This window comes from Rhamphochromis sp. 'chilingali' (assembly GCF_963969265.1).
Source record: "Rhamphochromis sp. 'chilingali' genome assembly, chromosome: 4".
NCBI classification, from domain to species: Eukaryota; Metazoa; Chordata; class Actinopteri; order Cichliformes; family Cichlidae; genus Rhamphochromis; species Rhamphochromis sp. 'chilingali'.
In genome coordinates this window covers 1,696,393-1,721,631 of record NC_137948.1, presented here as the reverse complement: position 1 = coordinate 1,721,631, position 25,239 = coordinate 1,696,393, and the positions used below count along the sequence as shown (strand labels likewise).

General features: G+C 42.5%; 1 protein-coding gene across 3 annotated transcripts; it reads left to right on the top strand.

Moving 5' to 3' along the window:
- Positions 1-1,055: 1,055 nt before the first annotated feature.
- On the top strand, positions 1,056-25,239 carry LOC308396168 (CD48 antigen-like). Of its 3 annotated transcripts, none has more exons than XM_080881293.1 (8): positions 1,056-1,149; positions 1,250-1,364; positions 8,947-9,234; positions 15,816-16,109; positions 16,185-16,305; positions 17,424-17,521; positions 23,102-23,163; positions 23,686-24,477. In XM_080881293.1, exons 2-8 carry the CDS (start codon positions 1,328-1,330, stop codon positions 23,797-23,799), a joined length of 1,014 nt encoding a protein of 337 aa, XP_080737419.1. In that variant the 5' UTR covers positions 1,056-1,149; positions 1,250-1,327; the 3' UTR covers positions 23,800-24,477. The 3 variants fall into 3 exon arrangements, 2 of the variants coding, with proteins under 2 accessions (XP_080737419.1, XP_080737420.1); XR_013971521.1 differs by lacking the exon at positions 1,056-1,149 and adding an exon at positions 24,517-25,239 and having other exon boundaries at positions 1,156-1,364; positions 23,686-23,849; XM_080881294.1 differs by lacking the exons at positions 1,056-1,149; positions 17,424-17,521 and having other exon boundaries at positions 1,156-1,364; positions 16,185-16,301.

The following is a 25,239-nucleotide window of genomic DNA, read 5'->3' as shown; positions in this document are numbered from 1 at the left end:
GTAGTGAAACGCTTGGACAACTGCTCGTGACCTAAAGAAAACAAAAAAAGGAAAAGGCTATGAATAAGATAGGAAATAAATATGAAAAATTAAAAAGGGTAAATTTAACTAGGAAGGAATAGAATATAAATTAAGGTTAAAAATGAAATAACTGTACAACACACTGGGAAAGAATAAGATAAAAAATATAAATTAAATTGAAAATAAAATAACTGTACAACAAAATACACAATATAGAACTATATAAGAATGTATGAACAAAATACACAAGAAGTATAAATAAATATATACATAATAACAGCAGCAGTGATTTAAATGATGAAGTGATAACAATGTCCAGAATGTCCAGTGTGTGTGTAAGAACTATATGTGTGGGTCAGTACTGTGTGGTGGTGTGATTGTGATTGAGAGACCGTATCGCCTGCGGGAAGAAGCTCCTCCTCAGTCTCTCTGTGCTGTTTCTGAAGCATCAGCACAGCAGTAAACGAGCTGGATCACTTAGGAAAGGAAGGAAGGAAGGAAGGAACAAAGGAAAGGTGCTTCCTTTGTTATCTCCTTTAGGAGAGGAAATAAAATCTTTTTTATGAAGTTGCTCCTTGTTTCCATCATTCAGTTTGCATCAGCTCTGCTCACAGTTAAAGCACTGCTGTGTTTCCATCTTTACGATTATCAATAATCCGACAAACAGAAATCCAGAATAAAAGCAGTGAATCGCAGGAGCCTGAGAAATACGACCTTTAATGTGAAACAGATCAGGAGTCCAACAGGAAACTGAACAATGACCGGCGAGAACACACACACACACACTGTGCAAAGTGAAGCAGGGGAACAAACGCGGTCAGAGATCAGCTGTGATGTAAATGTAGGAAAATACAAAAGTGAAATATATTAAAATATGAAATAAAGAGCAAATTAAATTATGAGGTCATTGTTCATGTGTTTCTATTCTGTCTGAAGTCATGGTTCAAACTCACAGAGTGCAGCAGACTCTCAGCACAGTAACATCCACCATCACAGCGCCACTGAGATCCTCTGGTTCTTTTACAAAGTTCCCCGTGATGACTCGTGTTTTCTTCACCTCGCGGCGTTTTCCCATTATAGCGTGTATAGGAGGAGGAGTCTGCCAGCTGTAGCTTGTTTGCGGACTCGGTGCGTTTTGCACTAAGCCAGTGCTTCTATGGGTCAGGCTTAGTTCCAGTCTGAATTAAAATGAATTAATTATGATATTTTCCCTCTTGTTTTCAAAAAGTGTTTCTTTGACGGACAGCTTGTGAGGAGACACAGCAGCAGGGATATTTGGTCATGACCGTCTCCGTTTAACTCTGCGATGGAGTCAAGCATGAGACTTATTGTCCTTCTGATTGGTGAGTTTACAGCAGCTGCATTTCACTGTGACAGAGATGAGACGGGCTGTGATGCTCGCAGAGACTAACTGTAGTTTGGTTATTTACTTCCAGTGTGCAGCACTTTGCGTTTAAAGTGTTTTATCATTTTCAGTTCAGTGTTATTTATATAGAAATCCTCTTCTACATGAAGACGATGATCTACAGATTAACACGTACACGGGCTGCGTCCGTGAAACAGGTCAAAGTAGAAAAACAGTAGAAACGAGCGGCCTCGTCACTAAGAGGTTTCTATTAAAGCAGCTTCACAGAGCGACTCTCGATGAGCTGCAAGTGTTTAAACTGCAGGTTTGTTTTTTATTAACCAACAAAACACAGATTTAAAAGTGCAACGTGCTGTTTCTCACATACAGATTTATGTATTTAGTTCTTCCATTTTTATTCATTTCATGACACATTTAACATCTTTAAGAGGAAAAGTTCTCATTGTCCTCCTGTAGTCTTTACTCTCTCACAGTAAGCTCTGATACTTGGACTGATCATCGGTGCACTTATATCCAGGTCATATTCATACACTCGTGTGGGACTGTGTGCACTTGTTGGTATTTTAAATATCTGTCAGCTGCAGGATTATTGAAGGATATTTGGCTGTTAATGAACAGCAGAGGACCAAGAACAGAACCCTGAGGAACACCACTTTATAATCAGTGAAACTTTATTTTTACAGCAGCTTTCATGCAGTTTGGTGCAGCAAAGAACAAAAAACATAGAAACTAATATTAAAACATGCAATAGTTTTTTGGTCCTGTGCTTACATGACTTATCTCCCGCTGCTCCGGCTTCCTGCCACAGTCCATAAACACACAGCAGTGAGATTAACTGGTGATCGTGCAGATTAAAGCGCAGCAGAGGTCTCAGTAAGAATAGGAAATAGATGAATGTGAGGACGTTACAAACACACATTCATCACATTTAGAAGAAATAAAACGTGTTTGGTTCAACACTTGATTAAATGGATAAAACAAAAGCGGATCACAGACTCGATGTGAGCATCGAAAGTCAGAGATTGATCAAAAATCAATCCAAGATCGTGACTTTAACTCTGAGAAAGATCACAGATGTTGCCTAATTTGGTGCTTGATGCTCTCTGCAGAGTTAAACACTCTGCGTTCAGCTGCAGAAACGTTTGTGCCACCCAGCTATAATTCCCTTAAGACCATCCATCCCAGTTTACCCAGTTCACGTCTGCACACAGATGATAGGAAATGATTTTCAAACTACTAATAATAAGGCCTAATGGCAGGATATATAATGAGAATAACAAGGAGCTTAAACCAGATGTTGGAGCTATTTGTTCTTTATTTTTATTATTTTGAAATTTGTTTGAGTTTGTTGTTGGTTTACTTATATTTTTGGATTATTTAAAAGTTTATTTGTGTTAAAATTTTCTTCATGTTTTTGGTTTGTTGTTTATCTTGTTCGGTCAGTCAGGAAGAACCGCAGGACCATTTTCTATAAATAAAGGGACTGGTTTAGGACCAGCATGCACTGGGTCTTTGTTTAATGCTCGCCAAACTGGATAAATGAACCATAAACTTTCAAGTTTTGGACGTTGGACTTCTTTGCCTGTGTACAAACTTACGGATGTTTGGTTGGATCACGTCGATGATCAACAGCATCAAACTGCCTGACAGTCCAGGTTTAAAATGTTTTAATAAAATCTTTGAGGACCTGTAACCGCGACACTCTGTCTTTAATTGAGCCGTTTGTAATATTTTATATTCGGAGTTTCAGTTCAGACGTTTCTTTTCAAAAGTTCATAGTTTAAGTGCTGAGGATGGCTGATGATCAGAAGCATTAATTATACACTTTTACTGGACACAGATAATTATATCGAAGATCTTTGGTGTTTAAAATTTGCTGTTCAGGTTCAAAACTGTGTTTTTTGGTTTTGTTCCATCTTACATGTGAGTAGAATAAAAAAGCAGAGAGTAAATAATCAAATTACTTTTGTTGGTTTATTGGTGTGTTTACACCAATAAACCAAACGCCACATTAGCTGAACTATGGAGATGCAGAAGTAACCTGATGATCTGATGTTGTCACTCATAATATTTTACAGCAAACATGTTGGAACATTTATGTGGACAGAAAAGGTGAAGCAGTGAAGGTCATCAGTCACAGCAAAGATGCAGGAACCAGTTTTCATGAGCTGAAGTTTGAAAGGGCCGATTCAAGCTTCAGCTTCAGATGATTCGACTGGAGTCCGAATCAAAGCTAAAATAAAAAGAACCTCTAGTTTAGTTCAGTTTGGACTTTGTTTATTCAAATTCTTAATAAAGCGTCAGGAATAAGAACAATTCAAATAGAAAAATAAAAGTTAAACAAACATTAAAATGTGACTAAAAATATACTGAACTTACTTCTAAAAAAAAATGTTTTGCTAAGACACTGGCGGGAAAAGCGGCCCCTCCCTGTGAAGACTGGTTAAACTGGCATCTTAAAAAAAAGTGACTTATGGTCTATTACAGCGGTCCCCAACCCCTGGGTCAGGGACCCGTACCGGGCCGGGAGAGTTGAGGCTCGGGTGTGAAATTTATGGTTTTCAGGGCTTTTATCGTTAACTCGGTTTCCCCGGGTCTTTCCCGTGTTGTAGTCGTGTCTTATTTTGAAAGAAATGATTACCTGTTACCATAGTGACCAGAGAGCATTAAGGGGCAGAGAGGAGGATGTTACGCTCAGTGTTGTTCGCCCATTTCAGGAGGACGCTGCTAATAAAGTTACACAATTACACAGTGAATTCATGTTTATTATTATATTTACAGAACACCAGTTTCTGTCTCGGTCGGATCATTTTAATTTGTCGTATTTATCCGCGACCTCTTAAAGGCCGGTCCGTGAAAATATTGTCGGACATTAAATCCTTCCTCTCACCAGCTGGCTTTCAGCCGCTTGGTGGTTGTGGCGTCTGGTGTGTGAAGGTAGAGTGTGAGTGTTATTTTTCTTTTTTTGTTTATATCTAAAGTTTAAAAATAAAAATGTTGAAACTCTATATATACACACACACACACACACACACACACACACACACACACACAGAGATAAATCTAAGTAAAATAATACTAACTAGACTGTAAAGAGAATCAAACTCTGGGCCTAACAGGAAACTACCAACATTTCTTTGGCCTGCTGGTCACTGACAGCTGTTTGTGTTATCACCAAGCAACAGCCAGACTAATACTCAGTGTTATTACAGGACACAGCTTCCTCTGTTTGCCATTGAAATTGAGGAAGGTTATAAATGTTCTAACTCTGAGTCCTGAACAGGATGTAGCAGACATGAATATTACATTAGAAGCCATTAAGCATCGATCCAGAGCTGCATCCAGTTCAGAGTCTCCTCCTGGTTCTGACTCAGTAAACATGAAACACTGTAAGAAAGACGACGGTACAAATAACGCGTTTTCTTTTTGGTTTTTTTTTCTCCCCCCCTTTCTCACTGTCCCTCTCCCCTTCTGTTTTTCCTTTCCTTCCTCTTCCTTTCTCCCTTTCCTATCCCTCACTCATGTCTGTCCCGTCTGTAACATCTGAAAATAAAATATAATAAATAATAAAAACAAAGGTCGATCAAATGGACCAATACGGCAATGCCACGATGATCCATTTGGCAAAGTAAATCCATCGGGTCTCCTTGTTGGTCTTCAGACAACAATTCTGACGGCTAAAGAACCAAATGGGACAGGCAACAAAAAAAAACAAATAACGTGTCTTTCTTCAACAGAAGCACCTCGTAGTCTTTACACCATGTTTGGTTGTGTTTGTATTTCCAGCAGATAAAACCTTTAATATCTTGAATCAGCAGGAACATGTAAATATGCACGATGTGCCTACAAGCTCCAGTATCTCATCCACACTGTGTAACTTTAATGCACAGCTCACAGTTATCACAGTTTTTTTAGTGTGAACACTTCCTCGAGCTGGTTGTGCTGACAGATTTGACCTGTATAGTTTTATTTGATATTGGCTGCTTTTGCATGTGCATGACATCTTTGTGGATTTGAATGGGTGGGTGACTGAACGTGTAAAGAGCTTTGGGGTCCTTAAGGACTAAGTAAAGCGCTATACAGGCCATTTACCATTTATTACCTAAACCATGAAAAAACCTAAACATGAGCCTGGAAAAACTGATAGTTGAAAACGTGAAATAAGCTCCAGGAAACAGGAAGCAGACAGATGACCTGACACCAAACGAAGGAAGACGGAGCACTTAAATAGACGGAGTGGAAATAAGGGAGATGGAAACACAGCTGACTAAGGCTACGTCCACACGTACACGGGTATTTTTGAAAACGGAGATTTTCTGTTTTTGTGTGGGTTTTTTTTAATCCCGTCTAGACGTAAAGCCTGGGTGGGAAATGGTAGAAGCAGAAAGCAGTCCTCTGTGGAGGGACAGTAACTGTGTGAGTATATGTAAGCTTTTAAACACTGCAGAGAGTAAAATTAACCCTCTGTGGTCCAGGGTGTAATTGGCTGTTTGACTACTTTTACCTCTACATTTCACCTTTAAAATATGTTTTTCTTGCCTTGTTTGGTATCATTATTTTCAGCACAATCTCAAATATCTGAAGTTCCAGTTATTTTTTTCAGTTTGGTATACTATATTAGCACAGAAGATCTAAATTCAGACAAAAAAATTAAAAAATCAGAGTAGAAAAAAGTTATTTTTTACTGTAAAACCCACAAACATGTTTAACGAATCATTTTCACAACTTGAAATGCAAGTAGAAATTGTACATTTCTAAAAAATGATGCACAAGTTTTGCAAACAACTAAGTTATATGGTACTATTTACCTAAAAATGCAGCCAAGGCCTCAGGCGTTTTTATATAACCATTTAAAACTATTTACAGAACAACCAGGTGTGCTGCATCAAATAAGAAGGCACACAAATTATTTGTGCCAGCCCAAAAAATGTAGTTTGTGTTCAGTATTAGTGATGGGTCGTTCGCGAACGAAATGGCTCTTAGAGCCGGCTCTTTGACGTGAACGACGCGAGCCGGCTCCTTGACACGAGCCGGCTCCTTATCGCGAGCCGTCACGTGGGTTTTTTTTTTTCTTTCTCTCAGCCTCTCTCTCGCACTTTTTTTCCGCTTCACTTCGCACCTGAGCCTTGTGCTTTATGCTGGGCAGAGGGGGGAGGGGCGGTAGTTACACTCAGTAGCACAGGAACAGAGCCAGAGAGAGAGAAAGAGAGGCAGGGACAACAACGTCACATTAGAAAGGTATAGTAATCATCCACAACTATTTTCGGTTGCAGATGATAAAGGATTCAGAAAGTTTATTCATGCAGACCCATATGACAGAGAATATGCATCTTCTTTTTGTTTTCATATTATAATTTATATTTAATTGTGTTGTGGTTTGAAGTGTTTTGTGTTGTTTCACTTTAAATTTGTAAAAGGAAAAAGCTGAAAATTTAAATAGTTAAAATTTGAAATGTGAATAGTTGATTTTTGTATTATATGATTTATTTATTACATTTTATGTGGAGTGAAAAAATAAAAGTATATTTACAGTGGCCCCTACAGACAAAGCACATACAAACTTCAAATCACGTAAAAACACGTACAAACTCCAAAACACGTTAAAACTCCAAAACACGTACAAAAAACTCAGAAGCACATAAAAACTCAAAACACGTACAAAAGACAACAGAAGTGCTCCAGGATGCTGGGCGCAGTGTTGAGCCTTTGTTATCTTGTGGCTACACAAGCCAGCAAGTACCAACGACCGGATTCGGTGTGTGGTAGTAACAGGTAAATGAACTTTTTTTTAAATTATTTGAATATATATGAGTGCCTGTGTATAAATACACAAACAATACACACATGCTTTCAATTGTGTAATTTAAGTGATCTAGTAGCTCTGCTTTGGAAGTTCAGTTCATGCTAGAAATGTGTTTTGGAGTTTGTACGTGTTTTGTCTCTAGGGGCCACCGCTTATATTTATATATAAACATATACAAATAAAACCACTTTTTTTACGTTAGTAATTCCTTTTGTGCATAATTTTATATTATTGTTAATAATAAATTAATTAAAGCAACAAAACAACCTGAAGAGCCGGTTCGGAGCCGAAAGAGCCGGCTCTTTTTAGTGAGTCGAACCGAAAGAGCCGGATCTCTAAAAAGAGCCGGAAATCCCATCACTATTCAGTATAAGACAGAGGAGAACAGCACAGGCCTAAACCCTGCAGGTCTGACAGCAGGAGGTGCATCAGTCCAGTTTTCCATGCGGGAACAGCGTTTACACTGGAATCTGCCTTTGACGGCTTTGTTTGGAGAAAATGTGAAATTGAGCAGTCTCACTGACACACAATACAAAACAATAACTACACAACACACTAACTACAGCCTCCAAACACGCTAAACGTCACTGTCTCACATATGAAAACTCTCTCTCTCTCTTTCTTTCGCTCGCCCCTTCTCCCTAAACAACCAAGTGTCACATGGTCCTTATCATTTTTTGATTGGCTGACATGGTAAACTCTAACACCAATAGGGAAGGGGTGCTTTTTCTTTTTCTTGTTTCACTCACAAGCGGAGAGTGTTTGCTAGCGCTGTCTGTAGAAAACGCCGTTCTTCCCGTTCTTCCCGCTGTAAACGCCGCTGTTTTGTTCAGAAAAAAAACATTGCGTGTATTTTTTAATCATAACTCTGGTTTTACGTGGCCCATCGACACAATTCAAAAACTGGTATGTAGTGTGAAGTCCGCACTTTCGACCCAAGTTGAAATGGAGACTCTGACTCGCTGCAGCTGTGTCATCTTAAATTGGTCATGTGATTTTGACGCGCCAGCGCATCCGGAGACCCCAGAGGGTTAACAGTAACAGTATTTTGTGTAAGTCCGCCATCGTAGAAATTAATTTCACCAAAACAATAACGTGACGCACAGTGTGACGTCAAAATAGGCGCACACCTTTGACGCTGCGTTTTCTCAGTTTTTTGAAAATCTCCACCCTTGCAAGCGTTTTTGAAAATCTCTGTTTTCAATGACTGAAAATGCCGTTTACGTGTGGACGAAAGGTGCAAACACATAGAAAAATCTGCGTTTTCAAAAATACCCGTGTACGTCTGGACGTAGCCTTCGAGAGGCCGAGTTTCTCAGAAACAAACAAGTTGATCAGTCTGCACGTCTGCAGAGGAAACATGACCCCGTCCAGCGTTTACAGACGTGTTGCTGCCATCAGATTAAAAATGAGCTCTCTCAGTTTAAACATGTGAAATGTTTTCTATCTTCTATTGTGAATAAAATGTGGCTTCATGACATTTGAACATTATTCGACACCAACGACCTTTTTGCAGCTGTAAATGTTTAGTTTGTCACAACCAGATCAAAAAGTAAGAAGTTGTTGTGATTGGTGTAAAATGTGTGAGGCTGAGTTCCTCCTGTCACTGATGCAGCTCACATGTATCAGCTTCACCCTCCTCGTGCTTCATGTTGCCTGGAGTTAATCCTCACTTACTTTCTGTGGCTCTTTGTAAGATCTCTGATCACTTTCATTAAAGTTCTCACTGACTGTTGGATCTCTTCATATTTTACAGTGATGAGATTTTCTGCTTCTGAGGAAGTGAAGAAGAACCTGACGGGCACTGTGGGAGGAAACATCACTCTACCTGACTCTGTGCAGGAAGGATTTCTGTTATATGAAAGAAAGAATATTGCTCTGGTGAATAATGGAGAAATTAAAGTCTACAAGAACAGACTTCAGTGGGACAGAAACTCTGGACTCTTTACACTCACAGAGCTGCAGAGGGACGACTCAGGGATTTATACTGTCGACTCTAAAACAGGAAAAGTTTTCACATCATCATATAAGCTCACAGTGTACGGTAAGTCTCACATTTACTCTGGTATGTTTTTGTGCAACATCCCAGCTCCATATGTGACCTCAGTCTGTATGTTCCTCATTAGTTTGGTCATATCATCACTTCAGAATAAAAACAGCTTTTTGTTCTTATAATCCCACAAATGTCTGGTGTGAAAGGAATAATCAGCTTTGACTTCAGTGTTTTCACCAACATTACTGATGTGTACAAAGTGAATGAAAGAACAGGACAAAGCAGAAACTTTAAACACTGTTCTTAGAAAATCCTGCAGAACAACTGAAATTAACACGTTTTTATTTAACAGCTTTTTTAAACCAAAACACAAAACTTCCTGTTTACTTGAACATGTTTCCCATTTCATGGTCACGTGAATCCACAGAGAAGTAACACAAAGCCTCATTGGCCATGTTCCCACTAGTGCCTAACTATCGCCCAATCACAGCTCAGCACAGCACCCTGTGAGTTTCTAAGGTATTGAACTTCTTTATGAAGCATTAACAGTTACTTCTTACAGTCAAACATGTATATGTGAACAGCCCAGCTGCCACCTGTCAGTCTTGTGTGGCCTACAGTGTTACACTGCGTAACAAGCAGAACAGACACTTTTATTTTGACGGGTTTGTTGTTGATGGTGACTTCCTGTGGCTGCTGCTGTGAGAGGAACACATTACAAAACACAAGCTGTGGTTTCCACTCATGAAGCAACACATTGTGCTGTAATGTTTGTGTCTGACTACAAAGCTGCTGTCTGTGTCGTAGAAAACCAACGACAGTCATGTAGTTACGGGAACCCACACACAGAATCATGTCTTTGTGTTGTTTTCTTCCTTTCCTGAGGATTTGAATCAGAGCGTTTGTTTCTTCTGTGTCCTCTTCAGCACCTTCTGCTGATAGTGATGCTAGTTTGACAGGAAACCTGAGAAATCCCTCATAAACCTTTATAATGAGATTCAAATGGATATAATGGAGGTTTGGCAGTCTGCTGTCTCTCCTGTGTAGGGATGGGTATCGTTTAGGTTTTATCCGATACCGGTGCTAAACCGGTACTTTTGAAACGATGCTGGTGCTTAAACAATGGAGAAAACAAACTTTGTCCAAAAACCTCTCATGTTTAGCTGTTTCCCACTTTTTCTTTGGTCATTTTAGCCTTTTTGGCCAGGGTGAAGGGAGTATCTGCCATCAAACAAGAAGACAGCCGCATGTAGCTATGATGATGTTTGCTAGTTCACCTTACATGCATTAATGTAATAACGTGGTTAGCCTACTCAACGTAAATTACACACGAACAACATTAAGCTACTCACGCAGAGAAGAACGGCTGCTGCTGCATCATCATCCGTCATCATTTCTGCTACACTGGCAGGGCTAGGGGCCAGGACTCTCCTCTTCGGGTTCCTGGGGGATGTTGCTAACTCCGGGCCCGCAGTAGATGCGCTCGGTGTGAGGTCTCGCAGCAAGCTATCAAATACGGTGCATTTCTCGGCTTTTAAAAAAAACGCTATGCGTCGCCAGGTGTTTCATCGGATTCGAGGTGTTACCTCCTTTGACAGTATCACAGTATCAGCTTAAAGCACTTGTTGCTGCTGAGTTTGCATATTTTGCTATGAAGTACAGCCAGACTTTTGACCGCTTCACCTTGGGCATTTTTAATCTGTAGCTCTGCTCTAAAAGAACGTACGTACCTGGGCCCGCCTACTATCCTCGGAAAGGTAAAATGATTGGATAGAATCCAAAGTGTATCACAGCTCAGGAAAAAATAAAAGCACCGAAATGTGTGCTGGTTTTCGGTCTGGTTACTACAGTTTATGTCAGAACTGGTGCAATAATGGCACCAGATACTGGTACCCATCCCTACTCGTGTGGTTTGTTTTCAGACAGTTCTGCAGTAAATCTCCTCTCATCATCATCACGCTACCTGTGGTTGATTTAACCAGTAACACCAAGAAGAAAGGCTTCCACAGAAGTTGAGGTTTTGAGTCCACAGAGCTTCACAGGAAAGATGTGACCGAGACGTTTAGACAAACGATTGAACAGAACAGTCAGAAGCTGCTGGTTGAAGGGAAACGAGCACAAAAAGAGTTTGTGTTGATTGTGACATCAGAGCAGCTCACCTGAAATTCAAAGCCCTGCTCCAGGATCGCTGCTTACCCAACAAACAGACCCTTAGAGTTCATATGGGGAGGTGTGGGCAGACCCACATGGTCTACAACAGACAGTGTTGGACTTTACTGCCAACAGCTGGTATGTAGCACGCACCAGAATAATCCTCAAGAGAGGCCGTTTTAGCTCCTCCCTTTTTTGCAGGAGGTCATCACAGAGTTGATTTTGGCAGATTTTTACTCCAAACACCAAAGCGTCTGAGTTTTTATCACGTCTGCCACTGCAGGAACCCTCAAACATGCACACACTGTTGCTTTGTTCACTGTTTGTGCTGTTTGCTGCACAGCTCTCACCGCTGTCTCCTCCCACACTCTTGTGGTTGTTGCACAAACACGTTATCGCACTATGCCCCTGCCCTCAAAGACATCACATAAAATGCTATAGAACAAGCAGTGTGTGTTAGTAGATGTCCTGACATCTTTCACTGTTCAGTATATCAGTCATATACAGTTTAAGATTGGAATAAGTTGCTGTCTCTAATCTGCATTTTTATGACAGTGACATTAAAAAATGTTCTCTTATTTCATCTTCCCCACAATATTCACATTTCTCTTTATCGGGTTCCCTTTATTATAAAGAGTTTGCCAGCAAACATCCCTGTGAACGCCCACAGTGGGCAGGTGTGTGAACAGGACAAACCACATGTGTTTTCTAAGGCTTTACTATTTCTTGGGTGGTGTTGAGACTGTGACGTCTTCTTGCCGAACCTCCAAACTTTGTTAGTCTGTTACCAGGGCTTTGTTAGCTAGCCTTGTTTGTAGCCTGTCTGCTAGCTGTCTGCTGCCCTGAAGCTACAGCTGTCTGTGGGCTTTACCTACTGACGTACTTTTACAAGATGATACCCGACAACTGAAGCAGGACCTTAGGATGAAGGACGAGCTTATCCTGGAGTTTTCATCTATGGCCACCACACAAGCTAACCACCTGGCTTCTCTACGCGTCTCAGTAGAGAAACCTGCTCCCCGTTCACTCTGTGCTCAGCCCCAGCTGCTCACAAACCACTTTCCACTGGAACCAGTTCAGCCACATCTACAGGAGGGCCTGTCGTCTCAGTCAATCTATCTATGTCTGATGAGATGTGACCGCTCCTCATGGGCGAGGTCAAAGTCCAGAGTCTGCAACCTGCAACCCAGATGTGTGGGTGGTGGTAAAGGACAATAAGGGTGGTGCTCCATCTACATCCTCACTAAACCAGGCGCCACTCAGCACTGAGGAGGGGAATGGCTGACAGGGATGCCTCACTAACCTCACTCGTCAGCTGTGTCCTCTCCTGGGCTCCCTTGCCATTTCTCTTCCCAGTTATCTGGCTATAGTGCAAACACCTCCATGACACCAAGCTGAGCATCCAGGCTTTTCTGTCTCGAGCACTGCTGCAGCTCCTCCTGTTGCCTCGACGGCTGCATCTCCAACCTCAAATGCTGTACTGCCCCTGAGGTCCACATCATCTGCCATCTCCTCAAAGCCATGCCTGTCCACAGTGTGGTTGTGGGCACCTCTACGGTCCAACATGGTGGCCGTGCCTTTTGCTATTATGGCGCCTGTGTGGAGGATATTACTCCGACCGATCTGCAGCTGTTGAAAATTCACCACAAAGCCTCAGCACTAGTTGGCTCTAATGACTTAAAAACAGTCAGTTGGAGACCCTCGAACAAGGTTTTGTGCACCTTGTGAGGAGTCTGCTGGTCCTCTGCCTGTTTGGTTTTTTTCAGCCAGCTGCATCAGCTGCACATTTGGCTGAAGGGCTGCTGCAGGAATAAAGACAGTCCTCCAGCGCCCTGAACTTTGAAACAAGATCCCCTTCACCCAAACCTCTGGGGTTCAATCTGCCCACAATCATTGAACTAACCTTTCACTCGTGTAGGACTGAGCCCAGACCAGCGTGTCGCCTAAAATCATGTTATTACTGATATTTTGTCACCATCACTACTAAACCGTGTCACGCCTGCTAACCTGCATAACCACTGATACCAAGACTTCACCTGTTTTCTCAGTCGGCCACCTCTTTATCAGTTCCTGCGATTATAAGGAGCAGAGAGAAAAACTCCAGTGTTTTCCATAGTTGTGCACCCAGACTCAGTACTAACCTGCACTGTGATGGAGTCTTTATGGTGGAGGAGCACCAGTGGTCTAAACCAGCGGTCCCCAACCTTTTTTGCACCACGGACCGGTTTATACCCGACAATATTTTCACGGACCGGCCTTTGAGCTGTCGCAGATAAATACAACAAATGAAACCAGTACCGGTACCGAAAAAAAGAAGATTTATTCATAACACACGTGAAAAGACCCAGGAAAACCGAGTAAACGATCAAAACGATAATAAAATAACGCTGAAAACCGATAAAAACCCTGAAAACCATACATTTCACATCTGAGCCTCAACTCTCGCGGCCCGGTACCAAACGACTTACGGACCGGTACGAGGCCCGGGGGTTGGGGACCGCTGAACTAAACTGTGTCCCATTTAATCCTGGTTCTTTTAACTCCTTCTATCTCCTTTTATCTCCTCTGACCTGTAAATATTTATTTTGATCAAATCATTTAATCTACATATGGATGATTTCTCTAACTGCCCTGATACAGAATTTATTAACATTAGAGAAATCATTTTATTTTATGCAACATGTTACCGGCCCCAAACACCAGATCTGGATTTTACTCTCGGTTTATCTCTAAATTCCCTCCACACGTCTGACCTGCGATCACACATTCATGCTCTTTGACACAGTTCTGGATCCACTGTTGTCTAAATCTCACATCTTTAATGAGCACTCTGGTTTTCTGCTCTTTTCTTTCCTTACTGCAAAGTCAGATTAGTCCCAATCTTCAATCCTTCCCCCTGGATCAGTGATCACATCAAAGTGCAGAAAAGCTGAATGTAGATGGAAGAAGCCTGATCTCCGTGTTCATTCTCCATATAAAGGAGTTATTGATCACATCTAACCAGCTCATCAAAGACGTGAAAACATCTCATGTTTGATTAAAGAAAACAAGCTCGGGGTTTGTGTTTGACGCCATCAGCAGATTCCTTCATCCTCCTCATTCTGCTTTCACTCCCACATCTTCAGACGCTGTGAAACGTTGCAGAGCTCGTCATGCTCACCTCATCCTGTCATGACATCATCTGGCTGATAAATCATCATCTGACTGCATTCCAGATTATTAAAGCAGCCGCTGTCTTTGCTGGAAAAAACAATCTCACTGTTTCAGATGTTTGATGGCCGATTTCCAAACTTGTTTATTTCCAAAATCCTTTAAAAGTTGTTGTTTGTCAGCTTCTTCAGATTGCTGGAGGAAACATCTTCAGTAAATTCCAGTTACAGGCAGAAACACGGCGTTATTAAAGTTACTAATGATACTTCTGCACTCAGAGGTGAAGACATTTGTTTCCTGCTCGACGTGTCTGCAGCCTTGTTGATCAGGCTGCTCGTCGCTGCTGCTCTCAAATGCTTTTCTTCACTTTATCAAAGCGATACTTCAGAATTCATATTAATCAGTGTGAGTCCTCGTCTGCACCGCTGCTGTGTGGAGTCCCGCAGGGATCAATCCTTGGACCAGTTAATGGTATCAGTGAATTCTCTGTTGCTATGCAGATGACACCCAGTTATACTTTTCTGTCAGCCTCAACACCGACAGCCTCTCCTGCCTCAGGGAATCCTTATCTGACGTTGCCACAAATGTCAAAGCTCCTCCAGTCTTATTTCCTTCATCTCAGAAATGTTGACCAAAGTGCTGCTTTCATAAAGTTTGAATGCAAAGAACCCAGCAGTCTGTCAGTGATGTGAACATGTGCAGCTCTGTGAGGCTTTCCAGGACTGACTGTCTGGAAACGTGTTGACTTCCTTTGTAGATGATCACGTCTTCACTCTGTGACAGCGTCTCTTTACTGCATGTTTCTATTCTGTGTTATGTTCTAGCTTAAACTGCCATCACAAAGAACTAAAAAAAGAACTAAAGGCAGGTTTAAAAAGATGAGTTTTTATTTGTTTCTTAGACCACGGAGTCCACGGAGCTCAAACTCAGAGGGAGAGAGCTGTAGATGTTCCAGCGAGTTTCTGCTTACAAATGTGAACAAGGAACTACTGTAATCCAAACATGATGAAAGCAGTACTTCACTTGGCAATATTTCTCTTGTGATAAAAACACGATCGAATCAGAGAAGCCAACGTCATTCAAAACAGGTTTTTGTGAGAGACGGCCAATCAGAAGGAGGCTGGTATGGGGCGGGGCTAAAAATCAGGCAAAGCTGCTTCGGTAAAAAAGTAAAATTTGAGATGAGCAGTTTCATATTAATGTTCACTGACTGCATTAAAGCAGCAATAACCAGAGCTCTGCTGTCCTGATGATGTTCACTAACAAAAAGCAGAAAGTTAAAAACATTTTTCTGATGTTAATTTTTATTCTCCATCACTTTTCTCCTCCAGACTCTGTACCGACTCCTGCAGTGAAGAAAGTGAGTGTGAGCTCTGAGAGCTGCTCCTTACTGTGTCGGGTGGACAGAGAGACCACACTGCTGTGGTTCAAAGACGAGCAGATGCTGAACCAGAGCAGCTCTGCGCTCTCTCTGCCTCTCACTGTGCACAAACAGGACTTCAACTCCTCTTACAGATGTGTGGCTGCAAACCCTGCAGAGGAGAAAACTCTTCCTGTCCATGTGAGGACCACCTGTGGAGACACAGACGACAACGACACCAACAGCTCGAATAAACCAAGAAACTGTGAGATTATTTCTAACTGTGATTTTAAACATGTTGTTCACTGTGTTTGCTGACATCTGATTTCCTGTTTGACAGATAACATCCTCATTATAATCTGTGTCCTGTTGGTTGTGATGATCATACTTGCTACTTTCATCATCAAGTCAAAGTATCTTTCCCGAAACAAAACGAAGACAAACGGACAGGCACAAGGCAGGTATTTATTTTCTCTTTTTATTTTATTTATTGTATTTACTTCTAACCTCTTTGGAGCTTGTAGGTCTAAACCTTCAGATCCAGATGATATTAGACAAAAACACATTTGAGTCCACTCAGCTGTAACACGTCTGTGTTTAACTGTAGTGTGACTGACTTCAGTAGAGTCTTTGTCCTGTTAGTGGAACTATGAGCTGCTTCCAGTGCATCACGATCAGCACTAAGATGCCGCCGAGGCTGCCGGCTCGATGCTGCCGGCTCGATGCTGCCGGCTCGATGCTGCCGGCTCGATGCTGCCGGCTCGATGCTGCCGTGTTGTGTCACAGAGGATCTTGTGGTTGAGCTGCTTCAGTAGAAACATGCAGCCGTCACTGTGAGCTCTGTGTTTGATCACATCTGACTAAACCTGACGAGCCAAGCTTGGAGCAAAAGTTAAAGTGCATTTACTCTGTGGGAGGTTTTTATGCAAAATAATGAAGTCGTTTAAATCTCCATTCCCATGTAAACTGTGCGTGTTATATATGACAACAGGAACTGACTGAAAAGAAAGCAAACACGTACTGAAGGTAGACCTCTGTTCACTTCATAACTGCAAATGTCTCTGCTCATTAACTCCTTTGGGTCTGTCGTCGTTTGTCCTCCTGAGAACAAAAGTATTGAATCCACTACAGAGGACGTAATGAGCAGGCTGGTCTCAGGAGGACACGGCCCGCTCTGGACTCAAGTACTAAAAGCAGGATGTGGGACTCTGTGTGGTTGTGTGTCGTGGTCGTGTGGTTTTGTTCCAGAAGCTCCGGGAGTTTCATTGTTAAGCTAACGTTTGGTTTCCTGTATCTATTAATACTGAGAACTAATCCTCTTCCTGTCTGCGTGACTTGTTCTAACTGTGACTTTCATGTCTTGTGAGATTATTGGGTCACTTTCAGTGTCAGTTAAGTGTGATGATATTCTGGTTTCCTTCTTTGTTTCTTTCCCGTTTCCTTCCCTGCAGAGTTTTCAAACATTATTCCTGTTTTCCTTTTTGACACAGTCTTCTCATGTTTAGTGTTTTTATGTTCATGTCTTCCTGCTTCAGTGGTTTTTGTCCATGTTTTACTTTGTAGTTCTTTCTTTCTACAGTCTCATTGTGTCACGGGCTGCGACGGCAGACCGTGGAGTTGTAGAGAAAGTAGGGCCCAAACGCGAGACTCTAGTGAAGGACAGTGGATTTATTTATGGTGAGTGGACAGAAACGACAACTATATACAATTCAAGCACTGTGACTCCTGTGGCGATTCCTCTAAGAATCCCACACAGTGCACGTGTCCATAGCAGTGAAAAGGTGACAACTCCAAAAACCCGATTCCACTCCGTGATTTCCCCTCGTGACGACGTTCCTGACTCCCGACTCCTGGTGCCACAAAAACACACACACAGCTCAGCAGGCAGCCTTTAGTAGCGAAGCCGATCTCAACACACTAATCTACGGTACTTAACAGGTTCGACTTAGTATAATCCCGCGCCGACTGGGGCTCCGCCACCTTCTTAAATAAGACGCCCCTCATGAAGCTATCAGCTGCAGCTGGTGAGGGCTAATGGGCGGCAGGTGCGGCAGTCCCCAGTGCGGGAACACTTCCGGGTCGCAGTCCCCTCAGCGACCCCAAAACATCCGGGAGCACACAGGGAGAAAGGACAAAAAAGGGAGAGAAAACCACCAAAACATAACATACGGAAAAACATATACAAGAAATACATGAGCTCTGGGTCATCAGACCCAGACCATGACACATTGTCTTGATTACCTGGACCTGTGTCTCGTTCCCCAGCTGTGTCCACTTCCTGTTTGATCCTGTGTCCATGAACAGTCCTTCTGTTTCTTCATAGTTTTGATGATAACATCAGTGAATCTGTCTTTGTGCTTCTGGTTCTGATACTTGTGACTCTTCTTCCTCTCAGTGCTGCCTGCTCACATCAGCAATGATTAAAAATCAATAACCTTGATTGATACTCGCCGTCTGTGGGAGACGTGGGTCTGAGAGATCTACATCAGGCAAACTTTAGTGATTAATTTGATCCTACTGTACTGTTAAGAGGACATCCTGGACCTCCCAGTGATGCTACATTTGTGGGGGTTGATTCAAATACAAGGACGTCTGTTTTCAGCAATAAGTGATCGTTTTATGTAGCGATTATGTTTCTATTGTTAAAAATCCAATAGTTTCTTTAATATGATTTTCTTACCTGAAAACTTCAAAGGTTTTCAGAAATCTGCAGCAGTTTGAACATTTTCCAAACAGAACATTCAGTCAGTCGTCTGTGTGTGGACAGCAGGACTTTCATACTCCAGGAAGCAGAGGAAGGGCGAGGCAGGATGTAATGTGGAGGAAGGTCAGACGTTAATGCAGGAAAGTGAAAGAGGACACGAGCATTCAAGGAGCCAGAGCAGCGGCAAACTAACCGCACCCACCAACTGTTTTCAATGAGAAGCAGTGTGTGAGCTCTGAAGGCTTCTGGATGTTATCATGTGATGAAGGGGAACAAAGAACACACACATGTAAAGGAAGCACTTAAAACGTGCGGCTATCCTAAATGGGCGTTCTTAAAGTCAGCAAAGAGGCACAGAAAAGAAGACCAGACACCGGCGAGGGAGGATAAGAAGGACAGACGCAACAATGTTGTCATCCCCTATGTAGCCGGTGTATCAGAGAAACTCAGGAGAGTTTTCTCCAAGCATGACATCCCAGTGTATTTCAGACCCAGCAACACACTCAGACACAAACTTGTTCATCACAAAGACAAAACGCCAAAACACAAACTTAACAATGTGGTGTATGCTGTACAGTGCAGCGAGGAATGCTCAGACCTCTACATTGGAGAGACCAAACAGCCACTTCACAAGCGCATGGCACAACACAGAAGAGCCACCTCCACAGGACAAGACTCAGCAGTCCATCTGCATCTAAAGGTCAAACGTCACTCTTTGAGGATGCCAATGTTCACATTTTGGACAGAGAGGACAGATGGTTTGAAAGAGGAGTTGTTAATTTGGGTTGAACCCAGGACTCGCTTGGGTCCTTCTTAATGAGATCAGGAATACTTGGAGTTGGACCCCTCTATGTTTTCTCTTGTGCCATTACATGTGGTGGCTGGTAGGCTGGGGATGGATGAGGTTTATATTGCAATGATGTTGTGATAGGTCTTGGTACCTCGGCGACGGGCTGCTGGCTCCAGATGTTGGTGGGGGTTTGACTCTGGAAACTGGGATAAGCCCTAGCAGAAAACTGCTCCTGCCAAGGAGACTTCAAATGTTGCTGAATGATAGGTGGATGTTCAAACTGAAAGGAAGGTGCACTGTTGGGGAATGGCGGGGTTGGCCGACTAGCTGTCAGTGTCTGCTCCTTTAACAGCTGTAGTTCACCCATCATCCTATCCAATGTATCAATCATTGTAGTATCCTTGGGTGGAATACTCTGAGCTGATGGTGGGAGAAAGTATGGCCTTTGGTATTCTTGTTGAGCATGGATGTCCTGCCTATTGTCATGCTGCGGCCATGGACTCGTTCATGCATCTATTCTATGTGTATGGGAACTAATCGTGGGGACACTGATGGGCTGCATACGTTGGGAGGAAGACAGAGGGGGTACATGTGTTGGGGGTGGTCTCTGGTCCCGTTGCTCTGACAGGTAACCACCTCTGTCTGGTTCACGTGTTTGGGCGTAAGGCTGAGGTCTGCCATTCATACCATACTGCGAACCCGAAACCGCAGACATTTCCCATGGTCGATGGAAAGGAGAAGGAGGCTGATGGTTCAGGCCATCCCTACTGGACACATGCTGCCGCATATCCTGCAGATCATTCGGAGAAGCGGTCCATTCATCCACGGTGTGTTCCCATCCAGGCTGACTTGTTGGGCTAGACGAGCGGGAGGTCTGTACAGACACTGCCGATGGCACATACTGCTTTCGCTCTTCTAGCCCGGGTGCATACTGTGCTGTGTACGAGTGACGGTAGGATGTCATGTCTCGTTGGTGGCCCACCAAGCTCACCTCATAGTCTGCAAGGTAGGGGGGAGGTTGTACTTGGCGCCTTGGGCGAATTGATTCTGAGACATCTTCACTGGAGAAGAAACTAGGCTGCATCTTTAGGATCCAAGGAAAGCACCCTCCGGCTCGAAGGACCAATGTTAATTTGGGTTGAACCCAGGACTGTATAGGCGTTGGCTGAATAGCAGTGGTGTTCACCTTGGGGTGTCGGTCAGAACACACAGGACGCACAGATAAAGGTTATACCGTCTTTACTGTGATTCCTCAGCTTAACAGCACAGTACAGCAACACAGTAATGCAACCGCAGGCTTACAGAGTGGTGAGGGGTGTGGGTGTGTGGTCTGTGAACAGAACATATACAGAATACTCAATGTAATAAACATCTAAGTCATGAATTATGATGCATTAGCGTTCTTCGAATCTAACCAGAACTACAAATGGGAATTCCTATATGAACATCTACATGCACGAGTTTCATACACTACTCCCAAACCCTTACAGTACATGACATTGATTGCCAATACACCCAACAACAACAACGTCTTCAAGATTTTCTTTCCAAGCTCTTAGACTATGATAACCTGGAGGACTGAGAACCTTCAGACATAAAAGGACAATGCAGTTTAAAAATGAAAAGTTTTATATCACAAATTATGAATTATCTGTTTGCACAGCTGGTAACATCTGGTGGACAAAGGTTGTTTCTCCGTCTCTTCTTTATTTTATTTTTTTCACTTTTTAGTTCATTTGCTGTTATAATGCTGATACAGATACTGTCTGCAGCTTTATCAGCAAACCGTTAATACCAGCAAACATATCAGCCTCATATTTCAGGCTCTACTATTATTTTTATAAAGTTTCTTATATCTGAAACCAGGAAAGAAGCCTTGATCATGAAAACACAGGAGAATCTGATGGATTCATGATGTTGCTGAGAATGATCGAGTCAAGAATAAAAATAAAGAGCTCAAACATGAACGTTTGATATAAGATCCTGTTTCAGGAGAAAATAAAACAGAGATTTGACACTAGTGGGAAACTTTAGACCCTCCTACTGTCCACACAAAGCTCCAGGGACTCTTCTGTTTTCTGGAGACCTGACTGATCATCAGGCAGTGACCTCATCATCTCTTACTGAGGTGATTTACCTCAGATGCTTCGGTAATACTGAACACCAGGTTCACCCTGTCATGTTGGTTTGCAGTTCTTCCTCCATCCTGCTATTTAATGGTGGTTGCTAAGCAGCACCTTGGTGACAGTAGTATCACATTAACTCCACCAGGTGATTTGATCTGATTGTGTGATTAATCAGAGTAGATTGCAAATAATCTTTGAGAGCTTTGATGTAGCTCAACTCAGTGGTGGGCACATAAAGAGCAAAGCTGTGGCTCCTCAGAGGTTCAACACTTTCTCTTCTATAAGGTTTGCAGCGCTGCAGGGTCACACTCCACTGATGCCCGAGAGTCAAAGTTCATACCTGAAGCCTGCACAGAGCTGGTGAAGCAAACCCAGAAGAGGAGCAGGAGGGGAAGTAACACTCGATAGCAGACAGGAAGTCTGGAGATGAAGTTAGAAAGACTGTGAGATTTTAACCCTGTGCTCGTTATCAGGCGTCAGCTGGCTGCTGAGTCAGTAACCTCACATCATGCCGCTTTTAGAAACAGCCTGCACATGCACACTGGGTACAGAAGTATAGATACTTATTTTTACCTTTTTAACTCGTGAATTTAACACTTTGCTTAAAATGTACGCATGCTGTTGATTAGTGTTAGCATCGGTTCAGCGCTGCTGCTGTATTATAGGTAATTATAAGAGGAAGCTCGTTTTAATTAAAAGCAGAGGGGAACTTAGAACTTCTTCTTTTATGAACGTCATAACTACTCCTGTTCTTTGTGTTTGCGACGGCTGTGGGAGTTTTAGAGTTTGCTTCAGGCCTCGACGTGTCTGTGCTCGCTCAGCGTTTGCAAGAGTCAAACGCTCATCTAGAGTCAGCCAAGCACACAGCACAGGTATGTTTGTGAGTCTGAAGGTCATGTAAGGGTTGTGTATCTTTCCTTTGTGCAGCCAAGCACCTGAAGTGTTTCTATGACCACCAGCGTGACGGAGGATGTGATGCAAACAGTTACTATGGAGACATTTGTTTCCCATGAACATGAATCTCTGTGGATTCATTCTGGTTTCACTGAGACTCGTTTTATATACACATGAATAACTTTCTCTGCTCGTTCAACTTCAGTTTTTATCAAGAAAGTTGTATTTAGCAGTTTGTGCTGACTGGTACAAACCTCACAGAGTCTTTGTGTGTTATTGGTTCCATGTACTTTCATTTTCTAGCATTCAGTTCAAATCTATAGCTCCAGGCAGCAGCAGCTGTCCTCTCATAGAGATTTCTAAACTAAAGACGCCACAGGATTGTAAAGAGAGCTCTGATGGTCAGAAAACCCAGCAGAGGTGTGTCTGGTGTGGTTTACTTTGTAACAGGATGGACTTCCCACAGTTTTCCCCATTTTCCAGCAAATCTTTGCTGCCCTGGTTTCCAGCTTTGCTACGGTTCGGTTTTTTAGGGGTTTTCTCGTGCGATTTTTGACAGTTTATTCCTGCTTCCTCTTTTTTCTCCTCTGGATCGTAAATCATCAGAAGCATTTTATTGCCTCCATGCGTCCATGACCTGATTATTTTCTGTTCTTTCACTTTTTTGTTTCACTTTTTCTTGTCAGTTTGTGCTTTTAAAGTGTGTCAGTTTAAATTTAACTTCAGCTTTGTATGTTTTGCAGGCTCCGCAGGCACACAGGAAGAGGTCCAATATAGTGAAATACAAATAAGCAACAACAGACAGGTTGGTGACGTTTCACTGAGAAACTCTATCATTAGCAGCTCTGTCTCCAGGGCAGACGTCATCATGTGTCTGTTAGCAAACATGCTGTGTTTGTTCTCACCAGTTCCTGGAAACTGAATGCAAATAGCGCCTGCAGCACACAAAGGCTCAGGTGTGCACAGGTCATCTGCCAATCAGAAGGCTGGTGGTTCAATCCCTAAGAGTGTGTGTGTGTGTGTGTGTGTGTGTGTGTGTGTGTGTGTGTGTGTGTGTGTGTGTGTGTGTGTTCGGCTGGTGTAGCGTCTGCGTTGTTCGCCTGACATGAACATTTTGCAGAAATCCTTCTTTTTCCAAGGAAAATAAAACGATAATCTTGAAGCTCATTTCCTGCCATTTATCGAGTCATGCTCAGTAGCCCTGTTTACATCAGCAGGATGGACTCTGATAACAGGAACGCCCTGACGCTGTTACAGGAACAGCAGTATCTATTTCATCTCTTCCACTTTACTCTGTTATCTGATGCCTCTACTTTCTCCTCTCCAGGGAGAAAATATACCAGAGTCCTCAACAACGATCTGCCACACCAGCCTGACCACAGTATACGATAAGCTGGAGGCCCATCGCATGATCACGGACAACCATGCTGAAAATACCTGAGACCACACGAGAAATTCCCAACCGAGAGTTTCCAGAAAGAAAATTTTCAGGTTATTGTTTTTTTGACTGAATTAGTTGCTTTCGTTTTATTTACATTATTTCATTTATTTTACGAACTGCATGTGCCTCTGTGTCAGCCTGTTAGATTTCTGTTATTGAGTCTCACATTTCAGTTGAATTCACAGCAAAGCTTGTTTTCACTTCCTGCAGCTAATAAAAAGTCTGTGCATGAAGGAATTTGGGAAATAAGTCAATGATTTAAAAACAACTAACACACTCAGCTCAGGTACAGCTGAACTGGTTTCATAGTTAAAGCTGTCGACTGAATGCAGCGAAGCAGCCACGATGTCCAAACATCGGCTTTGTGTGAAAGAGATCAACCGAGTTCCACTTTTGAGTTACACAATTTTGTACCACAAGACGTGCAGCGAGTCAGTCTTGTTTTCTCCATCCAGTGTTAAAATGATCTTCCTTGTTCAGCCCAGACTGTGCAGGCTGGTGGTGGCATCTCACCCGGACTGTTGGCTGATACTTTTGGTGATTTATGTTCAGACTGGTTCCAAAAACATTTCATCCTTCATGTTTTCTGTCTTGTTCTCCCACTCTTGGTTTTCTGTGTCTGTGTGTTTCCTTGGAAATATCATAACCTCATTTTGTAAATAAACCTGTTCAAACCTTTCCATTGCTCAGCATGTGGGTCCTTCCTTCTGCCTGCAGACTAGTGTTACCTGTTGCTTGTCAGGTGATACTCCCTCTAACCCGGATGCTCCCATTGGTCCAGAGCCGTCCTCTGGTTCTCAGCAGCAGTGTGGACCAACATCACCTGGAACCTCTGTTACAAAAAGACTTTTTTGTGTAATGATCAGTGTTGGGAAGGTTACTTTTAACATGAATTCCACTACAGATTACAGATTACATGCCCCAAAATGTATTTTGTAATGTAATCCATTACATTACTCAATGAGAGTAACGTATTCTGAATACTTTGGATTACTTAATATATTATCATCCTTTTTACAACTACATGAATGTGATTTATTACTGAAGGTTACTCTCCACACCAACACCAGCTAGATGTTTAAATCTTAATATAAATGAGTAACAGTAGGTGGACATTAGGTAAAGCTGCACTTTTTGCAGCGATCTCGTGTAGAAAACTATTCCTCGCGTATATAAAACAGGTCCGCGGCTCTGAACCGTAGTAAAGGGACCTCTGGCTGATACGTCGGGTTCGTGTCGGCTCGTAGCTGAAAACTAGCTTTACTTTGTTGTGTGGGTCACTTTGCTAGCAGAGACAGAGAGAGGCGTTGAAAGGCTGCTGCAACAGAACTTATTGTTTCAGAGGAAAACAGGAACACAGCGTACAGTCGAGTCTTAATAGCTTACTCACAGCTGGGCTCGTCAGGCTCTGTTTGGCTGCAGTGGTTATTATTATATTTA